At 45.5% G+C, this 16,420-nt stretch overlaps 1 protein-coding gene across 6 annotated transcripts in view; it reads right to left on the bottom strand.

Moving 5' to 3' along the window:
- The window catches only part of Eml1 (EMAP like 1), a 183,191-nt gene that overhangs the window by 47,232 nt on the left and 119,539 nt on the right, over positions 1–16,420 (bottom strand). For 4 of the 6 annotated variants that reach the window (XM_076849665.2, XM_076849666.2, XM_076849663.2 and 1 more), the window contains exon 4: positions 1,255–1,389. In XM_076849665.2, coding sequence (XP_076705780.2) covers positions 1,255–1,389 — 135 coding nt within the window. The remainder of the gene's footprint in view (positions 1–1,254; positions 1,390–16,420) is intronic. The other 2 variants (XM_076849664.2, XM_076849669.2) reach the window with 1 other exon arrangement.

Consider the following 16,420-nt stretch of genomic DNA (forward strand, 5'->3'; position numbering starts at 1 on the left):
GATGTGGCTTGGTGGTAAGTGCCCCTGGATTCAATCCCCAGTTACTAGGGGAAAAATTTTAAAAAGTACTGTCTAAATTAGAAGACAGAACCTATGTCAATGGTTTCTGAAATTGTTAACTGACCTGCTGTAGATTGATAAGTATCTATGTTTTTTTCTGCAAAAAATACCTTTTAGGAACGAAACTGAAAAAGAGTTTTGTGTCCTGAACAGGAATGAAGCACAGCGGATTTACAGACTTGGAACCTGTACAACCCGTGGTTTGGAGTCGGCTGCATTATGACTAAGCCTTCTTACGTGAACATTTGAAAAGAAACATGTTTAGCCTCTGAAACTGAAATTCCTTCCTGAGCTTTGCGAAACAGAAGGGATAAAATCAAAGCACAATGTTTGAAAACTTAGAACAACACACGTTGGGCAGATACACACAGAAAAACTGACCTCATCTACATAATTCATTCTTACATACAAAACAAGCTGTTAAAACGCCAAAAAGTAGCATGTATGAGTAGAACATCACAGGTGTTGGTTATGATCCATTAAACACCAACCTCATATAAAACCAAAGTTAGGAATAAAGGGAGGTGGAAACCAGGAAGGAACGTGGTCCATATTCCTGGTGTCAACTCAATACTGAAAGCAGTCTCTGGCTAATTATCAAATTGTAACTTTTGACCCATTCTAATATGAAAATGTTGCTGACAAGCTTAAAACATTTCATTAAGGTCAGTTTTAAGATGGCAACAGGTGGGCTGGGATGTGGCTCAAGCGGTAGCGCACTCGCCTGGCATGCGTGCAGCCTGGGTTCGATCCTCAGCACCACATGCAAACAAAGATGTTGTGTCCACCGAAAACTGAAAAATAAAAATTAAAAAAAAACCTCTCTCTCTCTCTTTCTTTTCTTTTCTTTCTTTCTTTTTTTTTTTTTTAAAAAAGATGGCAGCAGGTGTTCTAGAGGAACAAGGCACTTCATCTGGGAACTCAGAACCGCCTGCCTCCTGGGCTCCCTGGTCACTCTGCAAATTGTCAGCAATGGCTTAGTCTGCCCAGACCTGCACTGGAAGTTGGGAGGGGCAGGTGAGCTCCCTGGATGAGGACTTCCGTGAACTCTGACTACAGCTGCCCTCAAATGGTGTGACCAGCACTATGACCTTGCGCCTGAGAGTCCCCAGCTTGTCTGCACACAAGGATCTTTGATTTGTCCCTGGGGCCAGGGTTGCCAGATGGCCTGGCAGCGGCAGGGGGAATCCTTACCTTTCGCTGTTCTTCTTGCCACTGGAGGAACTGCTGGTGGAGCCTGTGCGGTTCCGGCTGCCTTTGGAGTCCCCAGAGCTCTCCCGCCGGCCCCCAGGAGATACACGCTCAGAAGAGCTGGTCCGCTTGATGCTGCTGAGAGGGGGAAGTGGAGGACAATGACATCTCCCTACTGCAATCCTACTTCACTGCTGAGTGTAACAACACATACAGAGGCCGTCCACTTCCAGGTGGGTGGAGATAGAGCTGTGCTAGAATCCTACCTGCAGAGATCAAAGGCTTTCAGAGTGACATTTGATGCCACTTGGAATCAACGTCCTGCCCAGTGACTTATAACTGGGGTGGTCAGTGCGAGTCACAGAGGAAACGGAGCCATAAGATCTCCAACAAACCCTGGGGCTTACAGGCGTTCGACCCGACCTTGAGGGTGCCTCCCTTGCCTGGCAGTGCCAGGCAGCCAGAGGTGATCACACCCTCGAGACATGAGCAATGTTTAGACGCATTTATGGTTGTCACCCCCGGGAAGGGGATCACTACTGGAAGCTAGGGGATGTAGACCAGAAATGCTGCTAAATAACCTACCATGCCCGGGGCAGCCCCACACAGAGAATTAGCCAGCCCGAAGGCCAACAGTGCGGATACTGGAGAGCGCTGGCCTAAAGATACACCTGGGACAAACACAAAGGACGCCACAGGTAATGACAGAAAATGCTTTGCCACGTGCAAAACGCCACCATCTAGAGTCACTGCCCATGTGAGCACTCACGCTCATTCCTTATAACCAGAGGATGAGCATGGTTGGAATCTGGGAAGGGGCGCTGGGGAAGGAACTTTTGTAAAGATTGAAATTTCTGGGAAAGATCAAAGGAAGAACTTGAATGTGTTGTGATTACCCAGGCAGAAGGGCCTGCTCTAGAAGAGGAAACCCTGTTCCCAGGAGACCCACAGGCAGGCAGCAGAGCTGGGCGCAGGGGGACTGATAGAACATGCGATAGAGTGAGGGTTTGTGTCCTCTGAGTCTCCTGTGTTGGAACCCTGATACCAAAGATATGGCACTTGGATGTGGGGACTTTGGAAGATAATTAGGCCATGAGGGTGGAGACCTCATGATCGTAATTAGTGCCCCATAAAAGGGGCCACAGAGAGCTCTCTCACTCTTTCCACTGCATGAGGATACAGTGTGCATCCCAGAAGAGGCCCTTCACCAGGACCTTACCATGCTGGCACCTGCTCTGGGACTTTGGATCCTGAGCCTTTTATAAACCACTGTTGTTTATAAGCCACTTGGTCTGTGGTACTTTGTTATAGGACCCAGAACTCACCAAGAGCGTATAACTGCCTTGCAGGTGTCCCTAGAAACTTTTTACCTTCAACATAAGCCATTCTTGAGAGATCACCTCATCTATTTTTGTAAATTTTGCAGAGCCTCATAAAGAGGCTCAATAGATTTGTTACAGATTTGTTACAGGAAAGGATAGATAAATGGATAAGTGCATGCACGTGTCTTACTCTGACCCTGTCACAGAAAGAGACTTGAGTTGCCCTGACATCCCACCTGCTCTGAAGAGAGGAGGAGAAGAGGTGGTGTAGAGGTGCACACCTGCCCACCTGGCTGCTCCGGCTCACGTGGAGTGGAGGTGTGGGGGGTGCACACGCAGGTCTGTGACTCCTGAGACGGTCACTGAAGGGGGCCGCTGAGCCATGGACATGGAGGAAATCACCCACTGAGGCGGCAAGGAAGGGTACAGGAGAGTGAGAAGGGCTCCCAGGGAACAGACTGAGAGCTGCCACTGTGTCACAGGTGGCAGACGCCAGGAGAGCAGGCAGAGAGCAGGAGCCCACACACCACGCAGAGAAGGGGGGCCCAAAGCAGCCCATCTCAGGAGCTGCAGGGGACACTCCATGGAGGGAAGAACCAAATCTCACGTGCAGGAGCCGCAGGACCACGGCCACTGAGTGGAGCCCGTGACAGCGGAACCGGGATTAAATCACTTGAGCTCCTGCACGGCCACCAGTGTCTCCTGCCACTCACTGTCCTCCCCAGCTGCAGCTCCCCCTGCCCTCCTGGCTTCTCTCCCCCTCCTCCGTCTGCTTCTGGGGCCCGGCCTCTGTTCCCTCTTCTCTGTGGCTTCCAAACGTCCGGTTCGTAAACTCTTGGTATGTTTTTAAAGACTGCCTGGGTGGTGGCTTCTGAAAACTCACCTCACTCTCTGAGTGAGCAAACACAAGTAAAATGATCATTATCGTGATTTGTTTTCCCCATTATAGGAGAAATTTTTTTATTTAAAAAATTTTTATTGGTGCATTCTAATCATACGCAATAGTGGGATTTCTTCTTATATATTCGTACACTACACAACACAGTAATATAATTTATCAATTTTGATGATCACTTATTTTATTTATTTACTTTTAAATACCTTTATTTATTTATTTTTATGAGGTGCTGAGGATCAAACCAGTGCCTTGCACGTGCCAGGCGAGCGCTCTACCGCTGAGCCACAACCTGATCATTTATTTTAATATGCTGATCACTCCGCCTTTTTGGTAACAAAGGAAGCTTTTGATCTATGATCTTTACGCCAGAGCCTCACAACTGGGATCTGGACGAGAACGTCCTAAGGTCAGAGGATGAGGTGTTTGTTTTTTTTTTCCAGAGAGAGAGAGAATTTTTTAATATTTATTTTTTATTTTTCAGCGGACACAACATCTTTGTTTGTATGTGGTGCTGAGGATCGAACCTGGGCCGCACGCATGCCAGGCGAGCACGCTACCGCTTGAGCCACATCCCCAGCCCAAAGAATGAGTTTTTAATGCTTGATTTGGGGGCAAAGAAATAGATTCTAGGAGAGCACTGAAGCTCTGAAACTTGGGATTACAGTCCAAAAGGTACAGAAACCTTTATACCTAAAGCTTGAGCTCTTCCAATGACAAAAGCCACATGTTTACGTGGCTCCATGGGAGTGTTCTCTCCAAGGACCTAGTCCACACTCCAAAGCTCTTATGTGTGCCCAGCTGACGGGGCCCCAGGAGGCTCTGCAGCAGCAGAATGCAGTGCAAAGTGTCACCTCCATGGTGTCCTTTTGGGAGTTCATGGCAAGTTCATTGCAATTTAAAGAATTACATAAAAACACCCTTATGGAGCTGAAAAGCTATGACTATTAGTCAATTAGAGTAAACACTGGCCAATTTCCTAATGATTAACGCTCAGTCTGTTGCCTGAAAGAAGCAACATGGGAACAGCCATGGCTGAAATAGTTAACACGTGGGGAACAATCTGCACTTCATAGAGATTTTTCCACTTAAACCTCATGTCCTCTTAAAAAAAAAATCATTTCCCCAATTCTGCCCAGGAAGAAACACATTCAGGGATTCAGGGACATGAAGGAAGCTGGCATGCAGTGAGTGGCCAGGCTGACTCTCCTGGCACCTAAGCAGGATCCTGTGCAAGTTTCAAGACCAAAGGACACTAGCTGGAGAATTGCTGGGCCCCTATGTGTCCAGCGCATATCAATAATTAATGCAGTTACAAGAAAGAAGCCGGCTGCACGTCAGGCCCTGGTGAGACCCACCGTGTGAAAAGGGAGGTGAAAGGAGAGAAAGGGCTTCGAGGCTGCGCTCCCCTAGCCTGGTGCTGACCTGTTCAGTCCGCCTGCACTGTGTTCAATCTGTGCACAAAGCACAGAGACAAAGCAGAATGCACATGAGCGCCTTGTGAAAGTGGGAAAGCATTTGATAAGCGTCAGTCAATTGCACATCTCAAATGGAAAGACGTTTGTTTTGCGGAGACTCGGTGTGATCCACCCCAGCCCTTTCAAGATGTCATCATTCCCAGTTTGCATCAAAATGTTACACTTAAAAAAAAAAAGAAAGAAAACAAACAACTTACTATTGTCCTATACTTACAAAAATAAAATGAGACATTTCCTTTTGAGAGCCAAGAGCTCTTATGAATTAAGTAGGATTTACTGGAACTTAACGAAGGACAGAAGACATTTGCAGCAAGAAGGGCCGAGAGAGCAGCCCTGTGCCTCTCCACAGGAGGATTTGTCAGTCACCTGCAGAGAGCATCAAGGAAGTGTGTCCCTCTGGACAGCAAGTGAAAATAACACTCTTTATTTTGGAAGTGGCAGGGGACTGGCCTGTGGGAGATGGCACAGTAACGCTGTACATTTTTTAGCGCTTCAGGCAGGTCAAGTGCCTTTGGTGTATAAATGGATAAAAGTCACCCCATCCTCCATTTCTTCAGTTTGCTACCCCCATGCCCAAACCCCAGACCTCCATAGTTGTGAAAATAAAATGGCTCTTCAGTTTCATTATATTGTGCATTCAAGAATCCTTGCCCATTTAAATTTTGGACAAAATAACTTTTCTGCAGTGGAGACTGGTGACCAGGAAAGGTGACAATCTTCTTATGGTCAGAGAATGACTCTGAACAGAAGAAGGTACAATTCTGTCTTTCATCAGGCGATTTGGAGTCCAGAGATGGTTTTCCAAAATTTTGCAAAGAGATCCCAAACTTTAGCAATCAGAACAGAGATTTGGCAGGGAGCTCTTATGCATGACCAGAGATTTTTCTGATGACTTCGTCTGTCATGACAGTCAGGGTGACTCATGCTAGATTAAACAATTATCCTCTCAACAAACACTTACCGGGCATCAACTGGGAACTGGGTGCTGAGTGGAGCCCTGCAGGCGCCATAGGCAGCCAAGCCCCACCTGGCTCTTGTCCACAAAGAATGAAATACCTAATTCTTTAATTTGATAGCAAAGATTGAACTCAGGGGCCCTTAACCACTGAACACATCCCCATGTCCTTTTTATCTTTTAGTTGGAAACAGGGTCTCACTAAGTTGCTCAGGGCCTCATTAAGTTGCTGAGGCTGGCTGTGAACTTGCTGTCCTGCTGCCTCAGCCTCCCCAGCCCCGGGGATACCCAATTTTGATGAACCCAGATAATGCGTTTCAACAAGAAAGTGAAGAAATGCTCTTATCTATCACTGTCTAAAACCACATCTTTGTGGCAAAACACATGTCATTTTTAGGAAGGCTGGTGGTCTTCCAGAATCTCAAGAGATTTTTACTGATTAAGACTTAAAACACAGCTTCTAGTTAACACCTACATTTCAATGGATCTGAATGACAAAGAAACTTTATAAAAAAAATTTTAAAAACCCAAATAAGGGCTGAGCACGAGGCCTGGCAGTAGAGTGCTTGCTTAGCATACATGTGGCCCTGAGTTCCATCCCCAGCTTCTCAATCGATCAACAGGTCAGTCAGTAAAATACGAAACCCACTGCAGCCAGGTCTGGCTTCCTACCCTTCAAGTCGTGTGTGACCTGGCCCTGGTTTCTGCCCACTTACAAGTTCTGCTCTTCTAACAAGGGACACCCTTTCCACAGGACACTGGCCGTCTGGAAGCAAGGCCCCCAGCCTCTCGCTGGGCACAGAGCACTTCTAAACTAAGGCTTCCTGTTCCAGTTTTGTTCTCTTGGTCTCTCTTCTCGCTCTGTCCTGCAGCAATGCTCTACTCCTGCACTGAGAGGAAAGGGGTGTCTTTTTCCTGATCCCAGGGAAACAGCACTCCATGTCCGCCCCGCATTCCACACAGCAAGGTAGGACCCACAGCCCCTTTTCCTTGGACTAGTGCAAGCGAAGCTTCCCCAGGCATTCTATACCAAGACTCCAATCCCAGAGAAGTCTTAATTGGCAGCACAAAGCACCCCCGCTGGGCACTGGACGACTTCCAAGGAGGATTTTGTTCTTAAGCACTAGGCTGAAAACCCCCGGAGAAAAGAAAACAGACACATACCCATGCACACCCCGCAGATGCCTGGGCTCGGTTCATCTGGACCCCATGACAGAAAAACGCCCTGGAGACTGTGGCATGTTTGAAATGACCCAGAAGCTGCTTCAGTCCTGATATTCAGAATGCCCTGCGAGCTGCTTTCTCTGCTGGGATTCCTCTCCTGAGCAGAGATCCAGGGAGAGACACCTGGGAGGCCAATAGCTGCTCCTCCTCCCATTTCCAGCTCTCAGGGGATGGGGACTCTCACCCAGGAGGGCAGGAGTCACTCAGTCTGCACCACAGGTCCAGCTGGCAGCTTTACACTGACCGCAGCCCAGCACGTGGACTGGATGGATTCTTTTGTAAATCAAAATGAAAAGTGTAAGGAGGCCTTCAGATGTTTCCGGAAAGAGGGTAACTGTTCTGACGCTAGGACACACATATGTGATGCCTACGAATCCTAATTTCTCCTCCTTACAAAACACTGCTGAGGAACAGCCACCGAAGAGCCCTTGTCTTCCTGCCTGGAACCCAGCAGTGGAGACCCGGCTGCTTGTGCCACAGGCCTGTCACTTTGACTGGAGTTGGCCCTGGACCCCTTACTAGTGGACAGTTCTGCCTCCTGGACTTAGAGCCTGCCACAGATCTCTGCTCAGAATCACCCTCACCCCTGACCATGCTCCTGCTTCTACAGGTAGCTCACACACAAGGAGGGGATAAAGTGGATACCCTCCACATTCTGGCCACGCCATGCATTTTTACTGAGGAGAAGCCACAGGTTGGCCTGGAAATCTTTGCAGGAAGCAATATAGCATAATGCAAGGGACATGGGCTCTGGGGACAGAGACCCACATGGCCAGGCAGGGCCCATGTTCCTTCCCACTCTCTCATCACAAGACCCCTGGACAAGTCACCTTACTTTCCTGAGCCTTGCAAGATAGTAATGATATTCGCCTTGCTTGGATGTCCTGAGTGTCAGAGAGGATGGTACTAAAGAGCTGGTCACTCGATTTTGTTACTATCAAAACTCCTTCTACCATCATCAACAGTTTAAAGAGGGGGTAGAGTCCCACTAACGCCTCCCTGTTGCTTTCCCATCCTGTAGGCAAGTGTCAATTGGAATCCATTTACTTCTTTTTTTTTTTTTTTTTTCCTTTTTTTTTTTCTTTTTTTTTTTTTAATTAATTTTTATTGTAGGTTGTTCAAAACATTACATAGTTTTTGATATATCATAATTCACACTTTGATTCAAGTGGGATATGAACTCCCATTTTTACCCCATATACAGATTGCAGAATCACATCAGTTGCACATTGATTTACATATTGCCATTCTGGAGTCTGTTGTATTCTGCTGCCTTTCCCATCCTCCGCTATCCCCCCTCCCCCCTCCCCTCCCCTCTTCTCTCTCTACCCCCTCTACTGTAATTCATTTCTCCCCCTTATATTTTCCCTCCTTTCCCCTCACTTCCTCTTGTATGTAATTTTGTATACCCCTGAGGGTCTCCTTCCATTTACATGCAATTTCCCTTCTCTCTCCCTTTCCCTCCCACCTCTCATCCCTGTTTAATGTTAATCTTCTTCTCATGCTCTTCTTCCCTACTCTGTTCTTAGTAACTCTCCTTATATCAAAGAAGACATTTGGCATTTGTTTTTAAGGGATTGGCTAGCTTCACTTAGCATAATCTGCTCTAATGCCATCCATTTCCCTCCAAATTCTATGATTTTGTCATTTCTTAATGCAGAGTAATACTCCATTGTGTATAAATGCCACATTTTTTTTATCCATTCGTCTATTGAAGGGCATCTAGGTTGGTTCCACAGTCTTGCTATTGTGAATTGTGCTGCTATGAACATGGATGTAGCAGTGTCCCTATAGTGTGCTCTTTTTAGGTCTTTAGGGAATAGACCGAGTAGTGGAATAGCTGGATCAAATGGTGGTTCCATTCCGAGCTTTCCAAGAAATCTCCATACTGCTTTCCAAATTGGCCGCACCAATTTGCAGTCCCACCAGCAATGTACAAGAGTACCCTTTTGTCCACATCCTCGCCAGCACTTGTTGCTGTTTGACTTCCTAATGGCTGCCAATCTTACTGGAGTGAGATGGTATCTTAGGGTGGTTTTGATTTGCATTTCTCTGACTGCTAGAGATGGTGAGCATTTTTTCATATACTTGTTGATTGATTGTATGTCCTCCTCTGAGAAATTTCTGTTCAGGTCCTTGGCCCATTTGTTGATTGGGTTATTCGTTATCTCATTGTCTAATTTTTTTAGTTCTTTGTATATTCTGGATATTAGGGCTCTGTCTGAAGTGTGAGGAGTAAAGATTTGTTCCCAGGACGTAGGCTCCCTATTCACCTCTCTTATTGTTTCTTTTGCTGAGAAAAAACTTTTTAGTTTTAGTAAGTCCCATTTGTTGATTCTAGTTATTAACTGTTGTGCTATGGGTGTCCTATTGAGGAATTTGGAGCCCGACCCCACAGTATGTAGATCATAGCCAACTTTTTCTTCTATCAGACGCCATGTCTCTGATTTGATATCAAGTTCCTTGATCCACTTTGAGTTAACTTTTGTGCATGGCGAGAGAAAGGGATTCAGTTTCATTTTGTTGCATATGGATTTCCAGTTTTCCCAACACCATTTGTTGAAGATGCTATCCTTCTTCCATTTCATGCTTTTAGCCCCTTTATCAAATATAAGATAGTTGTAGTTTTGTGGATTGGTTTCTGTGTCCTCTATTCTGTACCATTGGTCCACCTGCCTGTTTTGGTACCAGTACCATGCTGTTTTTGTTACTATTGCTCTGTAGTATAGTTTGAAGTCTGGTATAGCTATGCCGCCTGATTCACATTTCCTGCTTAGAATTGTTTTTGCTATTCTGGGTCTTTTATTTTTCCATATGAATTTCATGATTGCTTTCTCTATTTCTACAAGAAATGCCGTTGGGATTTTGATTGGCATTGCATTAAACCTATAGAGAACTTTTGGTAATATCGCCATTTTGATGATGTTACTTCTACCTATCCATGAACAGGGTATATTTTTCCATCTTCTAAGATCTTCTTCTATTTCTCTCTTTAGGGTTCTGTAGTTTTCATTGTATAAGTCTTTCACCTCTTTTGTTAGGTTGATTCCCAAGTATTTTATTTTCTTTGAGGATATTGTGAATGGGGTGGTTGTCCTCATTTCCATTTCAGAGGATTTGTTGCTGATATACAGGAATGCCTTTGATTTATGCGTGTTGATCTTATAGCCTGCCACTTTGCTGAATTCATTTATTAGCTCTAATAGTTTCTTTGTAGACCCTTTTGGGTCTGCTAGGTATAGAATCATGTCATCTGCAAATAGTGATAATTTGAGTTCTTCTTTTCCTATTTTTATGCCTTTAATTTCTTTCGTCTGTCTAATTGCTCTGGCCAGTGATTCGAGAACTATGTTGAACAGAAGTGGTGAGAGAGGGCATCCCTGTCTTGTTCCAGATTTTAGAGGGAACGCCTTCAGTTTTTCTCCATTCAGAATGATGCTAGCCTGAGGCTTAGCATAGATTGCTTTTACAATGTTGAGGTATGTTCCTGTTATCCCTAGTTTTTCTAGAGTTTTGAACATAAAGGGATGCTGTACTTTGTCGAATGCTTTTTCCGCATCTATCGAGATGACCATATGGTTCTTATTTTTAAGCCTGTTGATGTGGTGAATAACATTTATTGATTTCCGTATATTGAACCAACCTTGCATCCCAGGGATAAATCCTACCTGATCATGGTGCACAATTTTTTTGATATGTTTTTGTATCCGGTTCGCAAGAAGTTTATTGAGGATTTTTGCATCTAGGTTCATTAGAGATATTGGTCTGTAGTTTTCTTTCTTTGAAGTGTCTTTGTCTGGTTTAGGAATCAGGGTGATGTTGGCCTCATAGAATGAATTTGGAAGTTCTCCCTCTTTTTCTATTTCCTTAAATAGCTTGAAAAGTATTGGTGTTAATTCCTCTTTAAAGGTTTTGAAAAACTCTGCTGTATACCCATCCGGTCCTGGGCTTTTCTTAGTTGGTAGTCTTTTGATGGTATCTTCTATTTCCTCAATTGATATTGGTCTGTTTAGGTTGTCAATATCCTCTTGGCTCAATCTGGGCAAATCATATGACTTAAGAAATTTATCGATGCCTTCACTATCTTCTATTTTATTGGAGTATAAGGATTCAAAATAATTTCTGATAATCTTCTGTATTTCTGAAGTGTCTGTTGTGATATTGCCTTTTTCATCCCGTATGCTGGTAATTTGAGTTCTCTCTCTTCTTCTCTTTGTTAGCGTGGCTAAGGGTCTGTCGATTTTATTTATTTTTTCAAAGAACCAACTTTTAGTTTTGTCAATTTTTTCAATTGTTTCTTTCGTTTCGATTTCATTAATTTCAGCTCTGATTTTAATTATTTCTTGTCTTCTACTTCTTTTGCTGTTTTTTTGCTCTTCTTTTTCTAGGATTTTGAGTTGAAGTATTAGATCATTTATTTGTTGGTTTTTTCTTTTTTTAAGGAATGAACTCCAAGCAATAAATTTTCCTCTTAGAACTGCTTTCAATGTGTCCCATAGATTCCGATATGTTGTGTCTGTGTTTTCATTTATCTCTAAGAATTTTTTAATTTCCTCCTTGATGTCTTCTATAACCCATTGATCATTCAGTAACCTATTGTTCATTCTCCAAGTGATGCATGATTTTTCCTTACTTCTTTTATTGTTGATTTTCAATTTCATTCCATTATGATCAGATAATATGCATGGTATTATCTCTACTCCTTTATATTGTCTAATAGTTGCCCTGTGACATACTATATGATCTATTTTTGAGAAGGATCCATGTGCTGCTGAGAAAAAAGTGTAACTGCTTGATGTTGGGTGGTATATTCTATATATGTCAATTAAGTCTAGGTTATTAATTGTGTTATTGAGCTCTATAGTTTCCTTATTCAACTTTTGTTTGGAAGATCTGTCCAGTGGTGAGAGAGGTGTGTTGAAGTCTCCCATGATTATTGTATGGTGGTCTATTAGACTCTTGAACTTGAGAAGAGTTTGTTTGATGAACATAGCTGCACCATTGTTTGGGGCATATATATTTATAATTGTTATGTCTTGTTGGTGTATGGTTCCCTTGAGAAGTATGTAGTGTCCCTCTTCATCCCTTTTGATTAACTTTGGCTTGAAATCTATTTTATTTGAAATGAGTATGGACACTCCTGCTTGTTTGCGAAGTCCATATGAGTGATATGATTTTTCCCAACCTTTCACCTTCAGTCTATGTATGTCTTTTCCTATCAGATGTGTCTCCTGAAGGCAGCATATTGTTGGGTCTTGTTTAGTGATCCATTCTGCTAGCCTGTGTCTCTTAATTGGTGAGTTTAAGCCATTAACATTTAGAGTTATTATTGAGATATGGTTTGTTCTTCCAGCCATATTTGTTTATTTATGTTACTAAACATGGTTTGTTTTCCTCTTTGATTATTCCCCCCCACCTTTACTGTACTACCTCCCGCTGTTGGTTTTCATTGATATTTTCCATTTCCTCTTCCTGTAATATTTTGCCGAGGATGTTTTGAAGAGCTGGTTTTCTAGCTGCAAATTCTTTTAACTTTTGTTTATCATGGAAGGTTTTAATTTCATCTTCCATCCTGAAGCTTAATTTCGCGGGATACACAATTCTTGGTTGGAACCCCTTTTCTTTCAACGTTTGAAATATGTTATTCCAGGATCTTCTAGCTTTCAGAGTCTGTGTTGAAAGATCAGCTGTTATCCTGATTGGTTTACCCCTAAATGTAATCTGCTTCCTTTCTCTTGTAGCTTTTAAAATTCTCTCCTTATTCTGTATGTTGGGCATCTTCATTATAATGTGTCTAGGTGTGGCTCTCTTATGATTTTGCACATTCGGCGTCCTGTAGGCTTCTAGGATTTGGGATTCTGTCTCATTCTTCAAGTCTGGGAAGTTTTCTCGTATTATTTCGTTGAATAGATTGGTCATTCCTTTGGTTTGGACCTCAATACCTTCCTGTATCCCCATGACCCTTAAGTTGGGTCTCTTTATGTTATCCCATATTTCTTGAATGTTCTGCTCATGGTTTCTTAACAGCTTTGCTGAGCTGTCTATGTTCTTCTCCAGTTGAAATACTTTGTCTTCATTGTCTGATGTTCTATCTTCTAAGTGTTCTACTCTGCTGGTAGTATTCTCAATTGAGTTTTTAAGTTGGTTTATTGTTTCCTGCATTTCCAGGATTTCTGTTTGTTTGTTTTTTATAACCTCTATCTCCCTGTATAATTGATCTTTTGCTTCTTGGATTTGTTTGTGTAATTTATTGTCGAAGTGGTCGAAGTGGTCTTTCATTGTCTGATTTTGCTGTCTAATGTCTTCCTTGAGACTCCAGATCATCTGAAGCATGTATATCCTGAATTCTTTATCTGACATTCCATCTGCTGCAGATATTACCTCTTCTAAAGTTGAGTTGACCTGCATTGCTTGTGGTCCTTTCTTTCCTTGTCTTTTCATACTGATCGCGTTTCGTTCTTCTGGTAGCCACGCCCCCGTATCTGGTGCAAGAGACCTCAGTTGTCAGCACTGGTGGGGGCTGTAGCTGGGAGACCCGCGCCGCGCGGCTCCCGCCGGCTCCTGCGTCAGCGCCGCCTCAGCTCCCGCCGGTTCCCGTGCCGCTGCCGCGGTTCCCGCCAGCTCCGTCCGGCTCCCTCGCCGCTCCTGCTAATTTAGAGTCCGCTGGGAAGGAATCTCTTTGGCCGATCTTTGGTGACTTCCCCTCTCTGCTATGGCGGGCCCCTGGCTCCTTGCAGGAGTGACCGAAGGGAGAGGTGGAACTGGCTTGTCTCTGGTCTGATATAATCTCTGGTTTTAGATCCCAGTTCGCTAATTCATAGAGGCTTGGTTAGATTTCCTTCCCATCCTCTCAAGGTGGGGAGCCCTTTCCTGGGTGGGCAGGGCCGTTAGCAGAGCCGGAAGGGCACGTGCCTTCTGTCGGGCCAGGCGGGGACCCTTCTGGCTGCGCTGGGCCGCCGGGGGCTCCCTCAGCGCCAGGCAGATGGCGCCCGCGTGGCTAAGAGCCGGGTGGGGTAACCCTTCGCAGAGCGGGCGGGCCGCCAGGAGTGCCGGGATGGTGGGAGCTGTCTGCCGGCCGGGCAGGGACCCTTCTCGACGAGCAGGGCCGCTGGGGGCGCTTGTAAAGCCGGGCGGCTGCCGCCGCGTGTCTAAGACCCAGGCGGGCGGGGTGGCTGTTTGCAGGGCAAGAGCGGGACCGGCAGGGTAGCCGGGATGGCGGAAACTGTCTGTTGGCCGGGCAGGGACCCTTCTCGCCGAGCAGGGTCGCCGGGGGCGCTTGTAAAGCCGGGCGGCTGCAGCCTCGTGGCTAAGAACCAAGCGGGCGGGGTGGCTGCTTGCAGAACAAGAGCGGAATGGCGGGAGCTGTCTGCCGGCAGGGCGGGGACCCTTCTCGCCGAGCAGGGTCGCCGGGGGCGCTTGTAAAGCCGGGCGGCTGCAGCCTCGTGGCTAAGAACCAAGCGGGCGGGGTGGCTGCTTGCAGAACAAGAGCGGAATGGCGGGAGCTGTCTGCCAGCAGGGCGGGGACCCTTCTCGCCGAGCAGGGTCGCCGGGGGCGCTTGTAAAGCCGGGCGGCTGCAGCCTCGTGGCTAAGAACCAAGCGGGCGGGGTGGCTGCTTGCAGAACAAGAGCGGAATGGCGGGAGCTGTCTGCCAGCAGGGCGGGGACCCTTCTCGCCGAGCAGGGTCGCCGGGGGCGTTTGTAAAGCCGGGCGGCTGCAGCCTCGTGGCTAAGAACCAAGCGGGCGGGGTGGCTGCTTGCAGAACAAGAGTGGAATGGCGGGAGCTGTCTGCCGGCAGGGCGGGGACCCTTCTCGCCGAGCAGGGCCGCCGGGGGTGCTTGTAAAGCCGGGTGTCTGCAGCGGCGTGGCTAAGAACCAGCCGGGTGGGGTGGCTGTTCGCCGGGCGAAAGCAGGGCCGCCAGGGTAGCCGGGATGGCGGGCGCTGTCTGCTGGCTGGGCGGGGACCCTTCTGCCGCGCTGCTCTGGGCCGCCTGCCGCTTGCAGAAGCGGCGGGTGGCCGCGGGATTGGACTCTGAGCCCGCGCTGCCAGTCAAGTTTCACTTGTTTGGGGCAAACTGTCACGTCTAATAAACTTACTAATTCTCGGCAGGTCTCCTTTCAACGGAATTTTGCTAGAAGATCCTCAGTAGGTAGAATGTAGCTGTTTTAATTGGTGTTTCTGATCCCGTTAATGTGGAGATATTGAAAGTGCAGCTTCCTCTCCGGCCGCCATGTTGGATCCCTCGAATCCATTTACTTCTGCAGTCAGCTTCAGAAATCTCACCCCCAGCCTCATCTTTCCCTGAATAAATGCTTCAAATCATTAGAACTCAAAATGCAATCTTCCAGGAATTCTAACAATCATGCTAATTAATCCTAGGAAGGCTATAAAAAAAAACGCTCACAAACATCAGCATTATTGCATGTTCAAGTTACTCTGTAGCAAACATGAAGACTTACAAAATCAGAGAGCAAGAATGCTCACCACCAGCTCTCTGAAGGACCAAAGGGGATGAAGGCCAGAAATGGTATCACATGGCAATTATTACCTCTATTGTTTTTCTCTGAAAAAAATTTATTTGCATTCTAAATATATGAAGCTATGAATTATAAACCTTTCTTTTCTTCAAGAATAAGGGGGAAGAATCTCATTTCTTCATTAACCATTTACTACTACAAAAGGTCAGTCTTGAAACTAAGCAACTTGTTCTTAAATGACCACTGGTCAAAGAACTCACCAGGATGTTTAGGAAATATCTAGAGGCAACCAGAAACAAGAGCTGGACACAGCAGCCCTCCCAGGACATAGTGACTGCAGTCCCCAGAGAAGTGGTGATTGCTACAGAACAGAAACAAGACCCCATGTCTACCACAGGGAGCTGGAAAACAAGGGAGAATAAAGCCAAAAATCAGCAGAAGGAAGAAACTAATAAAGATCACAGTAAAGACAAATGAAACAGAGAGGGGAAAATCGGAAAAAACAAAGCAAGAGTCTCCTCCTCCTTCTCCTCCCTCCTCCCACCTCTCCCTCCCTCCCCCCTCTTCTCCTCTTTTAAATCAATAACAATGAAAAACCCTTAGGTAAACTAAAAAAGAAAAAGAATATTTAGGGGCTGGGGCTGTAGCTCAGAGGTAGAGCACTTGCTTTGCACACAAGAGGCACTGGGTTCAATCCTCAGCACCACATAAAAATAGATAAAAAAATAAACTACAACTAAAAAATATTATTTAAAAAAAGAGTTTTTTAAAAAGAAGATTTAAATATTTAAAATCAGAAACAAAAGAGGGAACAATAAA

The sequence above is a fragment of the Callospermophilus lateralis genome, chromosome 3 (genome assembly GCF_048772815.1).
Source record: "Callospermophilus lateralis isolate mCalLat2 chromosome 3, mCalLat2.hap1, whole genome shotgun sequence".
Classification (NCBI taxonomy): domain Eukaryota; kingdom Metazoa; phylum Chordata; class Mammalia; order Rodentia; family Sciuridae; genus Callospermophilus; species Callospermophilus lateralis.